Raw genomic sequence first — 18100 nt, forward strand, 5'->3', positions numbered from 1 at the left:
GTATATGTAATTCTTCAGTCGAAGTCTCCTGTGAACAGTAGATTGTGAGACCATCATCACCCCAGCTTTTTGGAGGTTGCTGATCATTTGACTGACAGTTATTTTAGTTTAGTTTTTTTGTGTGTGTGATTTGTCTGTCATCAACTGCTGTTGTTTTTCTTGGCCGACCCGGTCGTTGACGGTTGCTGAAGTCAGCAGTTGTTTCTTTCTTTTACAGGACATACCAAACTGCTGATTTGGCTATGCCCAATATTTGTGAGCAGCCCTAATTGCTTTTCTCAGCTCCCTCGTCTTCATCCTGGCTGGAGCTGCCAACTCTCACGCATTCACCGTGAGACTCACGCAATTAACACTTTTCACACGCCACGTATCCATTTTCTCACGCACAGAAAAATCGCGAAGCAAAGAGGACACGGAGACCAACAGACTAGACAGAACAGGTTAGTTAAGATATAAAAAAAAATCTCAGCTCTCAGATTCTGTCAATTTTATTACGAAATTCAAACAATAAATACCGTTTTGGCGTTTGTAAATGTGACGTGACAGATCCCAGCGGCACGTGAACCGATGATCTCTACTAGCTAATAGTAGCCTAGCCTAAATAAACACGAACACTGTTGAAAGATAGGCTACTACAGTAGGCCTTGGCTACAACTTACCGAAATGTATATTCATCATACATAATGTCGATCAATCACTGTTTTTCAACCGCGGAAAGGGTCAATAAAACAGCTAGAGAACAATTATGTCACATAACATTTACCTCAGGAAAGCCATTTGATGACCATAGGCATGTTGGCTAGAAAAAAATAGCTATAGAGAGTATTTAGCTAAATATGTGTACTATATTACATATTTATTACAGTTTTACTTATATCATTAAATAAAGTTGTTAATATAATAAAAAACGCATTATATTTCATTTGAGTTATTTTTAACCTTAAAGGAGACATATCATGCTTTTAAATCGTTCCTTTTAACATATAAATCATACATTTGTAGTCTATATAAAGCGGAACTGCAATGCTTGGGTCTGAATTCCTCATTATTATAGCTCCACAGGCCCCCTTTTTACCCCTTTTCTGGTGTGCGTCTGACAGCAACTCGTTTTGGTGCGGTCTCTTTAAATACAATTGAGACACATCATAACCCGCCCCCTCTCCAGTTTGCAGAGGTGACACTCCACCCCGTTCGGCCATTTTTGTAGTTTAATAGCAGAGATACGATTATAGCGGCACAGAAACTTTTTATTCACACGTTATTAACAAAATGTCAACAACGGAAGACTTACATGTTCGAGCCAGAGTCCGGAGCCGGAGCGAGATGAAAATGAAGACGACGAACCTGCAGAAGAACGTCTTCATATGGATGTATCGCAATGGTGTGTTACTTACTGTATTTACACATGAAACTTTGGTCTCCCGACCTTTTACCACCGTGTCGATTTATTTTGATTAATATGTGCGAGGGAGAGAGAGCAAGACAGCGTCTAGTATGGAGAAGGTTTACACTTTCGCCAGGGTCTGAAGAGAGAGAGTGAACGCGCGCGCGACCGGGTCTCACTCTCTCTCTGCTCGTTCTTTCAGTTAAACATGCGCACTGTCATAAGCGCGGCAGTTCATCTACAGTAGACGGTGTAATGAAGCGTATGGGTTACTACATCCAACAACCGAACATTTTAACTTACCCTCTCGTAACTTCTGCATCTTTTAGCTTGGACTACAAAATTGCAGCGAGAAATAAAAAATGGCGGATTGCTCGAAGTGTTGGGCTGGAAGTCTAGTCCTTATTTGGCAGTTCCGCTGCAAATACTGTGACGTGATTGTTCACAAAACGTCATAGATAACAGAAAAATCTGAACAGGTTGAAAAATATGACCAAAACAGAATATAAAGATATCAACGAAGCACCTGAAGAGAATAATTTCAACTTTTCTGTACTTCTAAACACTCCAAATATACAACACAATGCATTTAAGGGCTAAAAAGGTGGATTTAGCATGATATGTCCCCTTTAAATAATACTACCAGCTGAGAGGGCTCTCTGTATGTTTACAGCATTAGGTGAGATTTTTTTTTCTTGAGAAAAATGAACGCCTATCTTGTGTACCTAATATTTATCCAAATTAGTCAATATTAAATCAAATCACAAGAATTGAACTGAAATCCTGAAATTTGTTTCAAGCAATAAAAAAAAAACGTAGCTTACCAGAAATTGTACCATATAAATTGTGCCTTTAGTTATTTTAGAATCAATGTAAAAATGCTTAAACCGAACTTGAAATTTATACTTGGTTTTAATGAATAGAACATTCATTACATAGTTCATGTGAAAAGACAAATTTGTTTTTTGTTTTTTATGTAATGTTTATTTAAACAGGAACATTTGACAACATTAAGTGTAACTGGGACATGAACTTACATTTGATTTATGCATACACATATACGTACGTGCGTATGTATCAGCATATTGAAATGATTTCTGATGGATCATGTGACACTACACTAAAAACTGGATAATGGCTGTAGAAAACAGCTTTAATATCACAGGAATACATTACATATTTAAATATAAAGTTATTAATTATTAATATTTCACAGTATTACTGTTTTTACTATTTTCAATCAAATAAATGCAGCCTTGGTGTCACATAAGAGACTTCAATTATAATATAAGATATAAAAATATCTTAAAGACATGAAACGAACAAACAGATTTTTATAGCACTTTTCTTATATACTATTGTACATCCAAAGCGCTTTACAATCATATCAGGTGGTCTCTCGCCACCTGTGTGCAGCATCCACTTGGACAACGCAACGGCGCCAGTGCGCTCACCACACACCAGCTATAGGTGGAGAGGAGAGAGTGATAGTGCCAATTCAATGGATGGGGATTATTAGGAGGCCATGATTGATGAGGGCCAATGGAGGCAATCTGGTCAGGACACCGGGGTTACACCCCTTCTCTTTACGAGAAGTGCCATGGGATTTTTTTAATGACCAGAGAGTCAGGGCCTTGGTTTAATATCTCATCCGAAGTACAGTATAATGTCCCCATCACCATAATTGGGCAAGACTTCAGGGTTAGCACCTCCTGCTGGCCTCACTAACACCTCTTCTAGCAGCAACCCATCCAGGTACAGGTATCCGTTTAGCTTTAGTGGGCACCAAGTGTTGGGCCACAGTGTGATATGGCTGTGGTGGTGTATGATAACAAAATGGGAAAAAAGTAATAAACTCACTCTTTAATTACCAATATTTTAAATAATTTAAATAAAGTACTTTATTCAGTACCTTTCTTAGGGAAAATAAATCCATGATCCGTAAATGTTTTTTTTTACTGACTACAAATCTCTTCTTAACCAGACAAAAAGCAACACAAAAGAGTTCAATAACATAAATTGGGAAAAAATGCGGCAAATGAACCAGTCAAGAGTAAGGCCAAAACAAAATAATTTATTTTCTTTTTGTGACATTTTATGCAGACAGCTAGAATTTAGTGTCTCACTTCAATCCATTGTTATATAATTCTTCCCTTTGCCACACCAATCCCTAAATCAATTAACAGTAATAACCCAAACATTAAAGAGAAATTTGCTATTTTCTGTAGATTTTTGCAAGCCTGTCAACATCAATATCATTACCTTATGCTCCTAATATAATTTCACATTACATAACAAGATTTTTTTTTAACAAGTTAGTGCATTTCATTATCCTAAACCACTAGCTGCTCAAATTCATTAATGAAAACAAGAAACAAAAAAAAAAAAGCCCCAGTGATTTGTTATTTACCGCATTACTAAGCCTCTAGTAAATGCATCAAGTATTTTCTCTGCTGAAATCTCAAAAAAAATATACAAATATGTTAAATCTGTGACTCTCTCCCAATGTTTTTTGTACATATGATAAACTTACAAGGGACAGGGGGGTTGCATGGGGGGGGACATCAGAATTAAAATAAATTAAAAATCAGTTTTTAAAAGCAATACTTTACATTGAATTGAACAGCAATACTGTATCCTCCTGATTAAACGTTCAAATTACAGCACCAATTCACCACAGCACTTTTTTTTTGTAGTGAACGCATCCCTGCTATTCATATTCCCAACTTAGTCACTATCAGGTACCATCTACCAAAGCAACAATTTCTTATCACCCATACACATGCCACCCCATCAAAAAGAACACGCTGGCATTGGCATAGCAATGACGACACTCACATTAACCATGGCAAAGCTATATGAAACCTTGCAGCAATCGTTACAAGAGGATTTTGCACTGATATTGTCATTTGTCCAACAGTCAAAACGCTCTGTTTAGGGAAGAAATGTCGTCGTTTAAATAAGGGGGGTGTGTATTACAATTCATGGAGGACACATTCAGGTGATACCAAGCATCTAACATTCAATTCTCCTTTAAATATCATCTCCTTGAAAACATAAAACGTCATGAAATGACCGAATTGGAAATTCACATAAATGTGAGACCAGAAACGGATTTAATTTGACAGGAATGAGATGAGACATGTCACCCCTGAGCCAGATAACCCACTCTGGGCATTCATTTCGCACATAAATCATCATAAAAATGATTTCAAAAGAGACCAGTACTGCCGATTTTGGCTTTCGAATGCCCAATAGGTCATAAACAACGGATTTCTTCCACTGAAACAAGGAGGTGATGGTGATGAATGTGCCTTAAGAAACAATCACTTATGTGATTGTTATATAACAGTGGTAACCATATTATCATTTCAAATGTAATGGATAGAAACTAAACGTCAGACCTGCTTGACCTATATCATCATTATGACCAACAGCTCCATCCAATTAATCAACTCTGAATATAAGATTATGAAAACAGGAAACCTTCTAAATCAGAACCAATCCACTTAATGATCATGATTCTTGACTCTGCCTTGCATTAGCCCAAACCACCATCACCTTGTTGTAAACATAACCTGACTAATCATCAGGATATTTGAGCATGCTCAAAGCAGTCCAGGAAGGAGAATGCACAAAAACAAAACAAATCTGAGATGACAAAGTTCATGAGTGCCTATGTACCTGACTGTTAAAGTTATCATTCACAGGCTGTTGATTACTCAAACTAACTACAAAACAATGACAAATCACACATAAAATTAAAAAAAAGAAGAAAAAAAAAAGATTCACCCATAAGCAAATCTGTGACATAACAGCATCATAATTGGCAGGCTTTGACTTCATGAAGTGACAGTAGGCTATATATTTGAATCATTAACAAGGCTCCAAAATTGATCGTAAGTAAATCCGAGCGCCCATTACAGAGTTAATCACGAGCTACAGTATGTCACGCAAACTAATGCAAAACTCCAGACCAAAACGCACTGTCAGCCCTAAAGATACTCGCGAAATAATCCACTTTCAAGCACGCGCCACATATTCTACACGGGATCTAAATCCCAGATGAATCGACTCTAAAGCAAACCACATCCTTCCACACACAGGTTAATTTACACGGTCAAACCACCCCAGGGGTCGAGCGCCCATTGTCCTTTAATTGCGAATCAATCAACCGAAAATGAAAGAAAAGAAAGATGAATCATTGCATGTCAAAGTGATATCTTTGTATAGGTGCATGACATTGTTTATGCATGTTCCTTTTCTTAGTGCATAAGCTCTTTGCAGACCACCATCAGGGCCACCCAACTGCCCACTTTCACACCTCTCCCGAGCAGGGCTAAGAGAGGCCACCCACCTCTGAAGGAAAAAAATTCACATGGATTTACATTCTGAAGGGACATTGTCAAGTTAGAAGCATAAAATGTTTGTTTTTTTCCTATTTGATGGTGTCCTTCAGCAAGCAACAAATGCTTCCAATTTCTGATGCCCATTTTGCCTGGATACCCCAGTCTGTGCATTGTCACTTCATGAGACTTTTCCTCTGGAAGTGCTCCAGGCAGGAGAGGTGAATACCATTTTAAATTTTGACTTTTATCATATTTCATCTCATTATTTTTATATATATATATATATATATATATATATATATATATATATATATATATATATATATATATATATATGACACACACACACACACACGTGTGTGTATGTGTGTGCGCATGTGTATGTACGTGTGTGTGTAAATATTCATACATTAAGCATTTCTGTTCAGAGTCTTTACTTTGGCGATATGGGAGGGATGTTCTGCTCTTTTCCAGTGTGTCTGGAACCTCCCTGGGGTGAGCCGCGATGGCCGAAAGGGGGGCGTCTCTGCTGCTCTCGTAGCTTGAATCCCCCCGTACTGGTTCTGGGGGGTCCATTGCTGCGAGAAAAGCCCTGGGAGTCACGGGCCGGCCGGCCCTCCCTGGCCTTGCAGTTGACCCCCGTTTCCTGAGGCCGATCCGGTTTGCTTGCAGGGCTGGAGGGCTGCTCATCCACCTTGTTGACACGCAGCTCTCTCAAAGGCTGTGCATTTGCATTGTTAGGGCTGGAAGTGGATGCTGGAGGAGGGGGATCCTTAGGTGGTCGCTGACATACTTCAGCGTAACTGAGCTTGCGAGGTTCCTGAAGAGAAGAGAAGAATTAGTAGAAGGTTTCTCACTTAGCATTAGTCTTCAAGTACTGGGAGACCCATTGGATCGGCATTATCAAGGATGGGTTACAGAACTTTAGAAAGCGGTGGCATGTAAAAATGTCTTAAAGACTTAATTGAATCTATGTCTCTTTTAGGTTAGAGTAAGATGGAGGGAGGTTGATGTAATCAAGTTTCTTAAGTATTTAAAAAAAAAAAAAGTAATTTATGTAAAATTACAATGCTAATATTTAAGGCTGCCTTAATTTCTTTGCTTTCAAATTTTAAACCAAAGAGGGTTTTCTTGGTGAGAAATTTTTATTTAGGCCTTGACGTTTTCATTTGAAAAAGCATATTTTTCTCTCCATTTTGGCCTTGCGTCCACACTGAGAAGGTGTTTTTGTCCTGCGTAAAGGGAGCTTTAAGGAATGGGATCTTGAACCTGCATCCCACTGAACAGAGACTAGAATTCAGGAAGAACAAGACACTGACCAGTTGTCCATTCTAACTTTAATCGTCAGTCTGAGGGAAGCTATAACTCACCAGCGCCGGGGTGCTGGAGGGGGCAGTGTTAGATTGAGGGGCTGCAGACGTTGCAGAGCTAGGCTGAAGCTTTGGACCAGGTGCTGTTGGGGCAGGGGTGGGCAGCACGGCTGCGACAGGAGTAGAGGTCACAGGCGTCTCTTTATAGACCGGGGGCTCCACATTCTCCGGTTTCTTCTCCAGGTGGTTGGAGCTATAGAACACAAGTAGCACAAAAATAAAATAAAATAAAATAAAATAAATCACACACAGATAGAAACAAGTTTTTGTATGCTAGCCATTTGTAACAATCGCTTACCTGGAGGTCACGGGTTCAGGAACGTGAGCAATCATCTTGGCTACAGGCTGGGTGGGCCTGGAGACAGTCTCCTCTGAAGCTGGGCTTGTGGGACACGCAGCAGACTCTTTGCTTGAATCCTGATGCTGGAGAGAAACAAAATGACAAGCAATGAACAAAACCATTCTGAGTGGTGTGAAAATTAGGGCTGAATGATTAATTGCATTTGCGATAATATCGCGATATGATAAAACAATATTTTTTAACTGCAAAGGCTGCAATTACACACTGGTCACGTGACAGGAGCAGTCTGCAAAGAAACCATCAACTTGGCACACTATGCATATAGGCCTGGCCTACAGGAAAGAACATTTTATGTTTAATTCAATATGTTGGTCATACTATACAATAGGGGTGGGAGAAAAGATTCTCTATCCAACGATTCTGAGCTTAGTTTTTAACCACAGATGCACAATGATGCTGTGTTTTAGAAACACCAGTATTCTGCTTGCTTCCAATTCCTCACACACACACACACACACACACCTTTCATAAAATAATCTTTCATAAAGTTCGGAAAGCTTGAAGCGAATTACAAAGACATTAAGTTTTATTAATAAGGTTAATTAATAAAAAAGTAGCCTAGATCAAGAATTGACTCCCAGGATCGGATTGTGAGATGCCTTAAGATTCCCACCCCTACTATACACTGATTTATTGCTTGTCTTTGTTGAATAATACGGAAGAAAAGACCTTAAAAAATAACCGCAAATTAAAATTAAATTTCCCACATTTGTTCAGCCCTAATGAAAATGCTATTGTCTTATGCTTAACAAACCTTTTCCCTATTCAGGCCCCGTACAACATCGGAGAGGCGGTTCTCCAGCACAGGCTCCCCCTGCGGACTGACAGAGCAGCCAGGCAGCGGAGGGAAGTTGGAGGCGGCCAGGTCAAATTTGGGGGGCGGTACTTTCACTTGAGACAGGGGAACTGGTCTCTATGCAAACAAATAATAAAAAAAATTTAAGAGGGCATAAATAGAAAGGGGTCTTAATTGTAAACGGCAACACAAAATTAGAAATTACTGTTGTGCGATCATCGTCTCGCCGCCTTCGAGTGCCTCTGTATGTTGTTCTCCTAAAACAAAAGATTAATCCAATTTACTAAATGTGCAATCTGAATGAATTTAAATTAATGAAACGCTCCACAATAGTTTTTTAGCTAAACTAAACTAAAATGAGCTAAAAGTTTAAAGAAAAAGGTGACAAACCTTCCACGTCCTGCCATGATGCCATCATCAGTTGGATCGTTGGAAGATAGGTGTGAAAAAGATGAGTTGATCTCGGTGGATGATAGCACCGGCCCGCCGCTGGAGGGAGGCTGGGGACTGTGCAGGCCAGACAGTCCATCCACAAGAGCCACCGGGGACACAGTGGAAGAGAGTCCATCATTAGCCCTCGTCTGAGGCTTCACATGGTTCCTACTCGAAAAGCAGAATCAGAACCCTACGTGAGATTTGCAGCTGTGTCTCCTGTCCATACAAACATTTTTCACTAAACATGTAAAAGCGTGGATGTAGATGACGGTCTTTCAAGTTACGAGCAGCATGCAATGGCTCCAAAACAAAAATGGACAAACTTCTGGCTTTAAAACCAATATACTTCCTCCTGCCAGTGAGCTTACATTAGTATCCAAGCTTACATTAGTTTTACATTTATTTTTTGTATATTGTCTGCAGTAAACCCACTTCAGGCATTTAAATTAGGGCTGTAAATATCAACATTTATTAGTTAACAATTTTAGTAAGTTTGACATTTAAATGCAAAATTGCATGCACTACAATTTAATCAAATCACGTTACTCGGACAGCCCTTAATCTAAATGTTTCTTTAAGTTAATAAGACCTAAGAGAGAGAAATGTTTGAACACTGCTGAAGTAGATCATTCAACATTAAAAGCTGTTAGTGTGATGATTTGAGCACCATTATAGTAAAAATACATCTTAAACAATGTTAATGAAATTATGAAAAGTTAATGTGAGTGAAATAGACGCACTAATAAATGAAGGGTAATTCTATTTCTGACAGAAGTTGCATAATATGCATTTTGCGTGACTGAAAGATTGTTTGGATTAAGTCGATAATCATTGTAGTGTCGCCCCGTTCATTTATTATTTTCCTTCAACCCTTCCCAAGTTGTTTTGTTAGTTAACCAGAATTTTCTGAGCTGAAGAGCTGAACACCAAAGCAAGTAATTTAGCTGTCTGGAGAGGACAATAAGAATGGCTTGATGATTGTTGATACATGACATTTGAAGTTGTACCTGAAGGCATTTATTACATTCTTTCTTGAATAGAGTGGAACACTGTGGGAACAGTAAAAAAAGATCCAAGTGATCTACAGTGACTGCCTACATTCTTACACTACAGAAAATAAATTTGAACTTGAATGAAACTTTCCTACTTCTTGTAACAAATAAAATATGCGAATGCAAATTTTAGATTTCATTTTCGTTTACAATAGTGAACAGTGCCTGCCCACTTTTTTTTAGTGACCGTGGTTCCGGAAGTAAATTTTCCATTCATTTTTCCCAAAGGGATTTTTAAAAAGTTACAGTACAAGACATGAACCAAACCAACCAGACAGAAATTGACTCATAACATTACAAACACTGATTTGAAACTAAAAAGTATTTGGAATTCCACTACAAAACTTTATTTAGAAAAATAAGAAGCTGAAATAATGTGGGCTGATTGCTTCAATAAAATCATACACCATCGATAAACAACCTCATAGCTCACAGTAGGTCTGTCTTTAAAGGTTTATAAAAGTTATCGTTAAAAATTAATGGGATTTTTACTTTCCGGAACCCGGCTGTTTATTCTATAGTGATGTTAGAGCTATACAGTCAATTAATGCAAAATAAACAGGTGGTAGAATGAAAGTGCCCAACTTAACCTACCGGTTCCTGCTGAAGGGACGGCTGAGGTTTAGAGAATTTGAGCCAGTTTTGTAGTGTCCAGGTGAGCTAAATCCATTAACAAAACCACTGTTGGGAAAAGGTGCCTGTGGAAAACACAGAATGTCACTATCAGCTTAAGCGCCTCTATTATGTGGTTTTAAAAGTTCCTAATTTTGTTCTGGAGGTCTCCTACAATAGGTTTATTTGCATCCCAGGTCAAAAAAATGCTTCAATTGTTTCATAATATACATTGCACATCATCTCATTTCGCAATGAGTCTGAAAACGGTTTGTTTGAAGATTCTAAACCCCTCCTTTTCACGAGCATAGTCTGCTCTGATTGGTCAGATGGGAAAGTCAGTTGTGATTGGTCTACAGCTTACAGTGCGTGTCAGAAACAAAATGCTTATTACCATATCTGAATTTCAGCTCCGGAGGGTTCCTCGGTGCTTTATAAATAGACTGGAATTATGCAAATTTGTTACATGGGTATGTAACAGGAAGTGAGAGTGGAATGGCTGACGAGACAACTCATTTCGGCAGTTCAGAATCAATTCTTTCTTTTATGAGACAATAACTTTATTTGTTGTGCACTTTGATCTTTAAAACTTAGCAGACCTTTTATATTCACAAACAGCTATAGAATACACACTACATGAAAGGTAACATTCGAAAAAGCATAATAGGGCTACTTTAAAATAATGATATATAAAAACAACTAATAACAACAAAAATGATTGGCTTATTGTATCAGGTGTATCCTTAGTCAAAATACCAAGTCTTACCAGGGGAGTCTCAAAGTATGGAGTAGGAGATGGCGTCCAAGTAGGAGGTACTATGCCGTAGAGTGGGTACTGCTGCTGGGGGCTGTAAACAGGCTGCATGAAGAGCGGGGAGCTATACTGCGACTGAGTGTGAGATTGCTGAGGATACACACTGCAGTCCAGGTTTCGATAACCATTCTTCGCAAAGAATGTGTTGATGGCTTTTATTCTGGCCTGAGAATAGGAAATGCAAAAAGTAAGAACCCATCTAATATGTAAACAAATTTAATGCCACACATTTTAGTATAGAACTTGCCATGATTGGTTTTCCCTGAAAAGTCTTCACTTCTTCCCTTAAATATCTGTATGCCTGGATGGAGGCAAAACCCCCAATTAGTTTAAAATCCAAGGGCAAGCAATTTATTGCATCTCCAAATCATAATGGAAATTCATACCTGTTGAGCGTCTGTATCTGATTGGAATGTAATGTACCAGTTGTTGTTGTGTGCAAACTCCACACTTATTACCTTAGGACAGTTGTCATTCTTAAACAAGGCTTCCACTTCCTGGTGAGAAAAACAAACAAACACACATACATTTATGAGAGGATCCAATAATATCCAAAATAACCCAAGCGATCCCATTTCATGATATAATTTTTTTTTTTTTTTTTACCTCAACAGGTGTTGTTTCAGGGACTTCTCGCAAAATGATAATGCAACGCTTGTGATTTGGCCGCACTTTTTCCCCTTTTTCATCGACTTGGACCATAGGAGATGCTGTGGGCGGTCAGAGCAATATTAATTGTGTACTTTGACTAAATAAAAAAGAAATTCAAGCATAGATGTAAAATGCAAAACAGGCACGTACATCTCAGGACATCCAAGATGAGGTCCATGTCAGTTGTGAGGACCTTGATTCCTTCCATGCTGGCAATAGTCCAAATGGGGACAAACTGGTCACTGTCCATTTGAGATATTAGGTAAAGATCCTTAGATAAGTTCTCCCTGTGGGATGAAAGAGGAGCATCAGTAAACGCAGCTGATGGGAGGAGAGTGGCTGTAAAGTGCTGTTTACTTATTTGCATTAAATTGAAAGCTTACATCACACTACAGGCCTGCACTTACCTGGAGAAGCAGAACTCCAATTCTTTTTTGAGAGACTCACGCAAAGTCTCTTCAGAGACGGGCTGTTCCTCAGGGAGCTTGGACTCCACTGCTTGGAAACAATGTACGTAAACATTAAAGGTAAGTGTGTGGCACATGCTTGCTAACTGAAAACACCAATAATAGATAACAGTGATGGATTTAGGCTGTTTATCTTGCTAACATGTGCATTGATTGATGTGAACTATCATATTTCACAATTATGAACATCACTTACCATTAGTTGCTGTAGTGCGCTCACAAACCGGGAAGCTTTGGTCAGGGGGGTCCATACCATTCACCACACCTACTACTGTACTAGAGGTGCTGTTGTCCTCGAGAGCAGAGAAGCCAGACGTGTACTGTTTACCTACAGAGGTATCTAAGTGAATGCAGAAACAAAATGACAAAGACAAATCAAAATATATAATTTTATTTATACATAAATGAATACAAATAAATATATTTACATTTCTATCATTTGTTTTCGCAACCTTTGTAGGATAGGATGTCAAAAAAAAAATCTGCTAATCTGTAGCAGTTAAATGTTTTGACACTACCGTTCAAATACTTGGCTAGTAATACTTTTACTCAGCAAGGATGCACTTAATTGGTCAAATGACCACAATGACATTTATAATGTTAGAAAATATTTTGATTTTAAAGCTGTTCCTCTGCACTATAGCAGCGTTAGTGAGCAGAGAAGACATTTTTCAAAAATCTTTCCAAAAAAATAAAACAATAATTAAACTGAATGGAACGGAATTAAGAATAAAGTAAAAAGGCTGATTATATATAACCTTTTATCTCCCAGAACTAACCGTCGTAACAAAAAAGAAACCTACAGATTATGCATAACATGGTCTTATGGTTAGCAGCAGCCAGCAGCCATATCACCCTGTAGCCCAAGACTGGTTTCCCACTGAAGCTAAGCAGGGTTGAGCCTGTTAGTACCTGGATGGGAGACCTGGGAAAACCAGGTTGCTGCTGAAAGAGGTATTAGTGAGGCCAGCAGGGGGCGCTCACCCTGTGGTCTGTGTGGGTCCTAATGCCCCAGTAAAGTGACAGGGACACTACAGTATCAAAGAGCACCGTCCTTCAGATGAGACGTTAAACCGAGGTCCTGACTCTCTGTGGTCACAAAAAAATCCTTTCAAAAAAATGTCTTTCAAAAGAGTAGGGGTGTAACCCCGGCATCCTGGCAACATTTGCCTTGTGGCCTCAGTCCATCATAGCCTCCTAATCATCCCAATATATATGTACTAATTGGCTTCATTAATCTGTCTCCTCTCCACCAATAAGCTGGTGGGCGTTCTGGCGCACTATGGCTGCCGTCGCATCATCCAGGGTGATGCTGCACATTGGTGGTGGTTGAGATTCCCCCTTCTATGTAAAGCGCTTTGAGTGCCGAGAAAAGCACTATATAAATGTAATGAATTATTTATAAATTATTATATGCACAGTGATTAATTAAGATTAAGAATGTTTGGAAATATACTTGCCTTCAGTCGTATTGTTCTGGGACCAGGGGGAGGCCACAGTGCCATCCACAGGAGCTTCATTTTGTGTTGCAGGAATCTCCTGCCACACCTTGGCATTAGGGTTCAGACCAGCTCCTTTAGCAGTGACCTAGTACAATAGAAGGAAATGCAATGAAATCAATAAACTGGAAGATTTGTTTTAAAATCTTCAGGAGACATTTTATAATACAAGCATGTTTAGAGAATATTGACATCCCTCATTCAAAGGCCCTGATAACTGATTTTATAACATTTTTAGGTCTCTTTCTATAGACACGACGTGTAAAACGCTTCCTGTGTCGTTCCCATGACACTGAGGTTTGTTTACATGTCTTGAGTAACACTAAGAGCAATGACAGACAAGCCAACTTAACCCGAGTTTCCTTGACACCACATCTCTTACCCTCAAAAGCAACCTAAAAAGCCAAATGCTTAACCAGACATGAGAGATGGTACTTCAGTCAATGATAATAATTTGAAAATATACCATAACACAGAAAATGGGACCTTGTTTCTCACAGATATGAATATTGTGCTGGGATTTCTCTTTGCAGCAAATCAAGAGTGCTTACGCATTTCTTTCTCCTCTCAAAAAAAGCACAGAAATTTAATCTACTTGGTCCTGGAGACGTAAAAACATTTTTATACTTCAGCAAATGTAAAAGAAAAGATGTTAGTGGTATGTTTTGCTGAGAGAATGGACTAAACTACATCCTCAGTCACCACCTTCGGTCAATACATATACACACAAAGGCAGCACAAGGTGAGCAGAAGCACAAAGACGCAAGTCTACAACACATGAGCGGCCAAAACTACCATTTTACCCATTGGTCACAAGGCCTGTCAATAAAGACACAATCAGTTTCTGCAAAAGAGCTTGAATCTTTCTCTGCCAGTCCATCCTGCTTGTCAGACAGGGAAAGATTGACCGTTTCATTCAAACCTGACAACACCATTTCATCCTAACAACAGACAGCTTTCACAATAAGAGCTGATATCTAGTACAACAGCACAATGGCGAGTGTGATTTTGCTATTATATAACAGTTCAATAAATAATTAATATTAAGTAACTTGCATTTTAGACAGAACCTGGCCAGATAGTCTGTAGAATTCTTCTCCAATTTCCACCTACAAAAAAAAAAAAAAAAGCTAAAGAATTTAGTTTTGTGTCACAAAGCCGGTCTGGAACAGCATATGTGAGAAAAGCAGAGCGTTTCTGCTTCAGCTCCACTCCGAGTTTTACAATTTTCACTCCCCCCACACACGAGTGATCTCGAAGCGACAGAAAACACTGTTGTAATAACAGGTCATTAACATTTTTCATTCTATTTTAACACACTGTGGAAAAACAAGCTTTAAAAAGACCTGAAACAAAAGAATTATTTTTAACAGACTCCCCTTCAAACTAAAATATCATTCATTTAAGTGAATCTAAAGTCTTCCCACTTAAAAGGAATTTACTGAAGCAGGTGAAATATAAAAGGTTCCCATGTGTACATTTATTGCACGTTTAATATTTTGGCTACAAATTGTGCATCCAAAATAATTCATACCTGCTCATTTCACATGGCCACGGGGGCGCCATTGGGAACAGCCACCTGCTTCCTAAACCTCATCCTCCACATAAACTATCAAAAACAGCTGTTACGCTTTGTTCGCCTGTAACACAAACACCACTAAAAGATCCTCTAGGATTCTAGGATTAAGTGTTTCTGGAGGATGTCAGCCAGAAGAAGACATCATTTGGCCGAAAGCAGTCTTTACTGTCATTCTCTGAAAAACTCAGTTGCTACGGGTCCTCGCAACCTGAAGTGAAGGACATGTTTGGTATATTTAAGAGAAGGACGTCGGCTCACAACTATTCAAGCTGAAACAAATATGTGCTACTTATTACTCAGAAAACCATATCAACTTCCCAAGCCAATGTTATAAACATTATTTGGAGTTCGTCTGTTCTAGTCGGGTTTAACCCCGTGTGAGCTCACGTGTGTCATATGACTGCGTGAATAAGCTTATGAAAGCAGGCCGCTGAATGAATGTCGCCGAATTACAGCGGGGTTTACTGGAGAATTTGACTAAAATCAGTGTCCTTAAGCCAAAGTGAATTAAGTTATAACTAACAAACGTCTAATATGTGAACATTCGCTAGCATGTAGGCTAATTTACCCGGTTACTCATGTCATGCTCGAATGCCTTAAAGGGCCAGTTCACCCAAAAGCGTAAATTCTGTCGTGTTCCTTCCTATAATACAAACAACCAACCTTTACCAAGGAATTAAGTTAACTGTAATATCAGCTTGCTATTTCAAGACACATACAGATACAAGCAGCACAATGTCATAAAAGGTTGTTAAAAAAAAATCAACTCAGAAGAACATTTTGTATAAACATCTGTATAAAAGATGAATGAAAAGATGAAATGCGTCTATGCTAAAAAAAAATGTTTTCTGGGTCCATCTTAGAAAATAAATCCTTATATTGGTTAGGATGTGAGGCACTGACAGCCTCTGTCTCTATTTACTTGCGTTGCACCTTTTTTTCAATGGAAGCGAATAGTGAATGCTGCTGTCATTCTGCCTAACATCTCATTTCGTGTTCATGAGGGTTTTGCCCAACACGATGGTGAGGAAATTACGTTTTTTGGGCGAACTGTCGTCTTTGTGTGCGACAGAGCAATCTTAAAACCACAAACATGATGCAAAGTTCAGCCGCAGATTAGAAATGTCTTTTGTAAGAGGGCCAACTCAGAGATTAATGAATCATCCTTTCAATTGACAACAAGAAGCGTCTTCAACCACATGGCCAGCTTGCAATTTAGGTGATGTCAAGCTTGCAAGCTGTGTGAACCGACCGATGGCCTTATATAGCGAGCGATCATACTTCCTATGACCCTATTTTTAAGAAGGGCAACGGCCAGAGACCGATCGTCCTGTTGGGGAGGGGTGATGAGGCCCCGACTCACCATGACGCCTGAGTCTCCCCCGGTCCCGGGTGTGATCTCGTCCTCCCCACGGGTTTTGGGTCCCGGCTCAGCCTCCTCCTGCAGCTGCGGCTCTCCGCCCTGGTCTGAACTCATCGGCCGCTCCTGGCTCACTGCGCCTCCGTCGTTCTCTCCCTGCCCCCCTCGGCTCACCCTTTTTGCTGATCAAGTAGTTCTTTTATACACCAGAATACGCACAGATGACGGTCCGGTTAAATAAGCTGAATTTATTGAGTGCTCGGTGATGAAAGCTCAGAGTGCGAGCTGGCTAGCTACCGAATGAGCTAGTTCTCCTGCTGCTAACTAGCTGACTAGCTATCAATGCAGCGACAAATACGGCTCAGGCTCCGACGTTTGGCAACTGATGGGTGAAAATGACAGCGCAAGCGCCGAAAATAGCGAATTCGCTCCAAACGCGCCTTCCTCGCGATTTACACAAACTCCAGTGCCATAGGGCACATTCCTAAATGGGCGACCGAAGCGGACACAGGGGACACGCACCTTATTAATGAGTAGGCAGACATTAACACAGTCCGCCACCGTCCCACACTCCTCTGCGACCTCTTGATATCCTCTGAAGCTGATCCGCTCAGCTTCCGGTTGGAGCAATGGCTGACTGCAGGTTGTCTGCCAAAATAAAAGTATTTTTCTTAATAAAAGTTTCATTTCACAACAGTCCCACTTTTTCTTGTTTACTTCTTTTAAACTTAGTCTATTATTTTATTTGATAGTCAATATTTTGTCATCATTTACTCAGTTTCATATTATTTAAAACTCATCACTTTCTTCTGTGGAACACAAAACATGTTAGGCAGAATCACTGACAGCCTCAGTTAAATTTTATGACATTTATTTCTACGCAATAAAAGTAACCGATGAGAGAGGGTGACTGGGATAATTTAAATGACATTAAAATAGTATCATTTTATTCAGATATATTGATAGACATTCTTGCTTCTTCCCATTAAAATACAGAGGTGCTTTAACAGTCAGACACTAATCAATCAAAGGCTCTTCGATCAGGAAAAAATGTAGGCCTGAAGTTTAATAGTGTAAAGGAGCATTTCACCAAACTGGTGATTATTGTTATAATCTGAGGATGAAAATGAATAAACATACTGATGTAATAAAGCAGATCAAAGATAATCTATTCATGACTGACATCTGGTGCTGAATATAGTTCTTTGACTGGAGACTTGCAGGAAAGTTTCTTCGTTATATAGGAGTCTCCAAAATTTAAATTTACACTATATACTCCTTTAGTCAGTTTTGGTATCAGATGAAATAGTATGTTATGGTTTTAGTTGTTCATACTTATATTACTAATAAACATATTTATAAATGCGTGTT

General features: G+C 39.2%; 1 protein-coding gene across 6 annotated transcripts; it reads right to left on the reverse strand.

The window, feature by feature from the left end:
- Nucleotides 1-6098: 6098 nt before the first annotated feature.
- On the reverse strand, nt 6099-17431 carry larp4aa (La ribonucleoprotein 4Aa). 6 transcript variants are annotated; one of them, XM_081387486.1, is made up of 17 exons: nt 17252-17431; nt 13752-13878; nt 12488-12631; nt 12232-12322; nt 11975-12111; nt 11780-11883; nt 11560-11670; nt 11421-11474; nt 11126-11338; nt 10342-10445; nt 9703-9744; nt 8651-8860; nt 8466-8517; nt 8219-8377; nt 7402-7526; nt 7104-7296; nt 6099-6553 (listed from the first exon to the last, which is right to left on the reverse strand). In XM_081387486.1, exons 1-17 carry the CDS (start codon nt 17414-17416, stop codon nt 6167-6169), a joined length of 2418 nt encoding a protein of 805 aa, XP_081243612.1. In that variant the 5' UTR covers nt 17417-17431; the 3' UTR covers nt 6099-6166. The 6 variants fall into 6 exon arrangements, with proteins under 6 accessions (XP_081243612.1, XP_081243616.1, XP_081243615.1 ...); XM_081387490.1 differs by having other exon boundaries at nt 12232-12319; nt 16733-17291; XM_081387489.1 differs by having other exon boundaries at nt 16733-17291.
- Between the last annotated feature and the right edge of the window lie 669 nt (nt 17432-18100).

This window comes from Scardinius erythrophthalmus (assembly GCF_964197995.2).
Source record: "Scardinius erythrophthalmus genome assembly, chromosome: 15".
Taxonomy (NCBI): Eukaryota; Metazoa; Chordata; class Actinopteri; order Cypriniformes; family Leuciscidae; genus Scardinius; species Scardinius erythrophthalmus.